The sequence below is a fragment of the Austrofundulus limnaeus genome, unplaced genomic scaffold (assembly GCF_001266775.1).
Source record: "Austrofundulus limnaeus strain Quisiro unplaced genomic scaffold, Austrofundulus_limnaeus-1.0 Scaffold1, whole genome shotgun sequence".
In the NCBI taxonomy this organism is placed as follows: Eukaryota; Metazoa; Chordata; class Actinopteri; order Cyprinodontiformes; family Rivulidae; genus Austrofundulus; species Austrofundulus limnaeus.
The window spans coordinates 10117416-10121499 of record NW_013952403.1 but is presented as its reverse complement, the minus strand read 5'-3'; the positions used below and the strand labels follow the sequence as shown (position 1 = coordinate 10121499).

The 4084-nt window shown below is 43.1% G+C and overlaps 1 protein-coding gene across 3 annotated transcripts in view; it reads right to left on the bottom strand.

The window, feature by feature from the left end:
• Positions 1–485: 485 nt before the first annotated feature.
• Positions 486–4084, bottom strand: part of abcb7 (ATP-binding cassette, sub-family B (MDR/TAP), member 7) — a 39436-nt gene continuing 35837 nt past the window's right edge. Inside the window, exons 14-16 of one of the 3 annotated variants that reach the window (XM_014009084.1) lie at positions 3905–4008; positions 3119–3226; positions 486–1823 (exon numbers count right to left, since the gene is read on the bottom strand). In XM_014009084.1, coding sequence (XP_013864538.1) covers positions 1605–1823; positions 3119–3226; positions 3905–4008 — 431 coding nt within the window. In that variant the 3' untranslated portion in view covers positions 486–1604. Of the gene's footprint in view, positions 1824–3118; positions 3227–3880; positions 4009–4084 lie in introns of those variants that run through there. The other 2 variants (XR_001310270.1, XM_014009096.1) reach the window with 2 other exon arrangements.

Here is a 4084-nt window from a genome sequence, read left to right as displayed (position 1 = left end):
TGTCCACGGCCACTGAATGTTGAACCCTTGGTTATGATCCACTCAAAAATGAGATATTTTTGTTTCGACGTTAGGAAATGAAAGGGTTAATTATTTTAAAAACACCTTGGCATGCGTGTAAAACACCATCTGAACTTTTAATTTTATGTGACAGATCGTGTTTTAACCCTCACATTTCCTTGCACAAAGGACATGAATTTTGTGAATTTCCAACTGTCCCTGCTCACTGGAGCGAGAAGTGTTATCTAAGATTTTGGTATCATTCGAAGCAGAATGATCCCCTCTACCAAAGGTTACGCCCACATTTTCAAAATTATTATCTATGTTGATTTGTAGAGATTTTTCTGAGTATAATTTCTTCTGTTACACCTTGTAGATGGGGGTGAGGTTCTGCCTAAAGCGGAGTTCAAGTATCTTGAGATTTTGTTAATGGATGGAGACACAATCAAAAACTGACTGGTTAAAAAATGATTTCAAAAGGTGTATAAGATGAAAAACTGTGGGAAAACTTTATTTAGTTAATGTACAATATACATTATTATACATCCAACTACAAAAAAGGCCTCACCATTATGTCTTGTACAAAACTCCCAAATATTAGTTCACCATTTATAGATACAACAGAACAGAAAGATTTTTTTAAAAAGGGGGTGGAATGGGGATTGTTACAGCCAAAACAGCTTTCAGAAAATGAGGACAGACCTGTTCCAACTTTTATTTTTAACCTTTTAGAGGAGGACACAATCTAAAARGTTTTAAGATACTTAAACCTCTTATTTTTTTTAATTAAAAAAAACATCCAGAAGTGATTTAAATAYAGTGGATTTTTGAATGTTTACTCGTTCTGGATCTAATTATTATGGTGGACAACTGAGACACTTTCTATTTTCCTGCTTTTTTCCATCTCCAAAAATTCGGATATATTCAGTGCAACTGTCTCTCGATTGTTGTTCCCCAAAATTAAAGACAAAAAAAATTTAAACAATTACAGAAGGCTATAAATATTATGAATAAATCTGCTTTAGAAGATAGTGTTAAAACTGTTTTATAGCTGGGGATTTTATCTGGGGTCCCCAAACTGTGGAACAAACTATGATACACCTTTGATATAAATGCAAACTGGAAGCTCAGTTTATTTCACGAATAATTTAAAAAAAATAAATCGATACAAATTTCGTGGCAACATGAAGGCATATGCGAGTCATTCCATGTTTCCAGTGCAAAAGGAAGATGTCAATAAAGCAGACGTCAGAAATGAAGAGYAGGAGGACCGCCATGTTGACGAACAGATGTCTTAAACACACGTATGTGATACACCAGTTCTCTGCTGCTTCAGCTCAGACAAACTGCCACACAAGCTCCATCTCTGGCCACCAGCCAGAGCTAAACAAACACTTGCTCCTTGTTCTGCTCCGCCTTCATTTTGACCTGGAGTGGCCTTGATTCACATAAAGAGAAGGAAAGAGAGTCACACTAARGGGGGTCTAGATAAAAAATGGGAACCAACCCCCCACCTTCCACCCCTGTGTTCTCTCCAAACTGCACAGACTGAAGGATTCCAGCATGGGACATCTGTGAGGGATGAGGAAACATGGCAGCTTCTCTCAGCAGGAGCAGTTCCCACAGCCCTTCACACTGTTCAAGATCTCCTCCTGTAGTTTCTTCCTCTCCTCCTCCTTCTGGGACAGACGCTCGGCCGGCGGCTCGGGCGAAATCTTGCCGCTGTTCAGGATTTTGCTGTTCTGAGCGTTCCACAGATCGGCGTACAAGCTGCCTGGGGTGTTCAGGAGGGCGTGGTGGCTGCCTTGCTCGGCCACCTTGCCCTGAAAGAAACAAGCCGGAGAGAAGATTTAGCACAAAAGCTGAAGAAATAGAAATTAAATGGGGGTGGGGGGGAACACAGAGTCCTGGCATTTCTTCGTGAGCACAGAACACTGGCCACGCTGCGTCGAGTCCCCTCCCTCCTCCCCTCCTTTTAGAATCCACGACGCCTCCCCAACAACTGTTGCATTCCTCACACAAAAACACAAACTCGCGCACTCACACACGACAAACACGTACCCTCCCACGCAGTGCAACACAAACGAGGGCATCCCCTTCCCCCCCACCCTCCAACGAGCGTGCAGAGGTGTTGGCATCGTCTTTAGTGCGCCCAGGATGAGCATGTGACTGCATCCGCTCGTTATTTTAATGAGCACCCCAGGCAGTCCTCTGCTGGTGACACTAGCAAACGCTTTGACGACATCACACGCAAACGTGCATCCTCATCCCAACCCTCTGATCCCTGCCATCTGACTCGGAGGAAACACGGAGCGAAAACATGCTCCGCTGGAGAAATGTCCCCTGGTTTTTTTAGCCTCTCGCTCGGGCGCAGGAGGGGGAGATGTCCCCTCACCTGCTCTGTATTAACTCTTACCTTCTGGATAATAACAGACTTCACTCTGTCTCTTTTGTGTGTGAAGTCCAACCCCTTCCATACTGTGACCTTGGATATTTCTGTGTGTCGAGTTACAGTAAAGCACAGAAAATATTCACTTTTGCCACAGTTTAAAATTACACAAAACAAAAACAAACAAAAAAATAGCAGAGAAAACCAATTTGAATCTCCTTTCAAAGACACGTGCAGTGCTAGATAAGGCCTCATCAGTGTCTGGGAAGCTGGCCCTTACATTATTAGACACAGAGACAAACAAGATGAGCCATCTGACCAAAACAGCCAGTCGAGTCAGACTGCTTTAATGAGCCCTTATGGAGAAAATAATACATTTCTTCTCCCTGTTGTTGTTTAAGTTAATGAGAAAAGGCTAAACAAAGCGCGTTTTCATCATGTATGTTGAGGAAAAGGTAGCAGGGGAAATAAATGAGTGCCAAAAGCAGTGCAACTTGCTATATTCTTGTTGCTGGCAGAGACGGTGCACTGAAGGTTATGCAGAGAGCAGGCCATTGTCCTTCCCTTCAATGCAAACACATCTAATTGGGCTGGCAATTAACACAGCGCATGTTTACTTACACTCTGGAAACTCAACCATGATATAATTTGCTTTTCCGTGAAAATGGAACTACAAATGAAAATGCTAATAGGTAAAAGGTAAGTGCTGCAGCAGAGATGAGCTCTTACCTGACTGAGCACTATAATTTCGTCTGCGTCTACGATCGTGGAAAGCCTATGAGCGATGAACAGTGACGTCCTGTCCTTTACCATCTCCTTCATTGAKCTCAGGATGGTCTGGAAGCACACAAAGAAAAAAAATAAAGTCACCACCTAGACCATCGTAATCCCTACAGTAGTATTCCTTAAGCCCAAAGAAAATAGTTTTCAGTTTGCAATAATGACAGTCTGAGGGGGAAAGTGCATGAATGACAGAATATATATGAAATATATTGCCAAACTTTGACTTGACGGGGGAACTGAGTCAATAAAATGTTGCTCGGCAACATCCGCCTTCATATGCTTTTCTTTCCAGTGTTTACATATGATAATTTAAAACTACCCTTGTGATGAGAAGCAATAGAAAAATCGCAATTAACATCCACGTCTACTGCCCCACTCTTCTCCCTGAAGTTCAGAAAGAGCGAGCTGAACTTTCTCATTAGGTGTAACATTTACAAAGACTGTGTGGTTTAAGCTGAGCTGGGGATTAAGTGGGAGAAAACAGTGGCAGGTGGCAAGGGAGAGCGTGGGGGTGGTGTGTGTGTGTGTGTGTGTGTGTGTGTGTGTCACAGTAGGTATGTGATGCAGGGAAGAGCTGAATTATTGTGTACCTACAGCAGGTGACTGAGTGGGTGTTTGTTCTGCTAAATGTGAAAGCAGACAGGATGAGGTGTCAGTCTGTGCGTGTGGCACTGAACTGCTACTTTGTGTGTGTGTGTGTGTGTGTGTTGGTGTGAAAGTGGTCAGGCTGGCCTCTTCGGTGATGGAGTCGAGGGACGATGTTGCTTCGTCGTACAGGAGGATGGGTGGGTTCTTCAGTATGGCGCGGGCGATGGCGACGCGTTGCTTCTCCCCACCTGAAATAAAAACACACGAGACGTCAAATATGAAGATCTGGTGGAAAAAGCTTCAATAGGTTTGACTCTTTATATA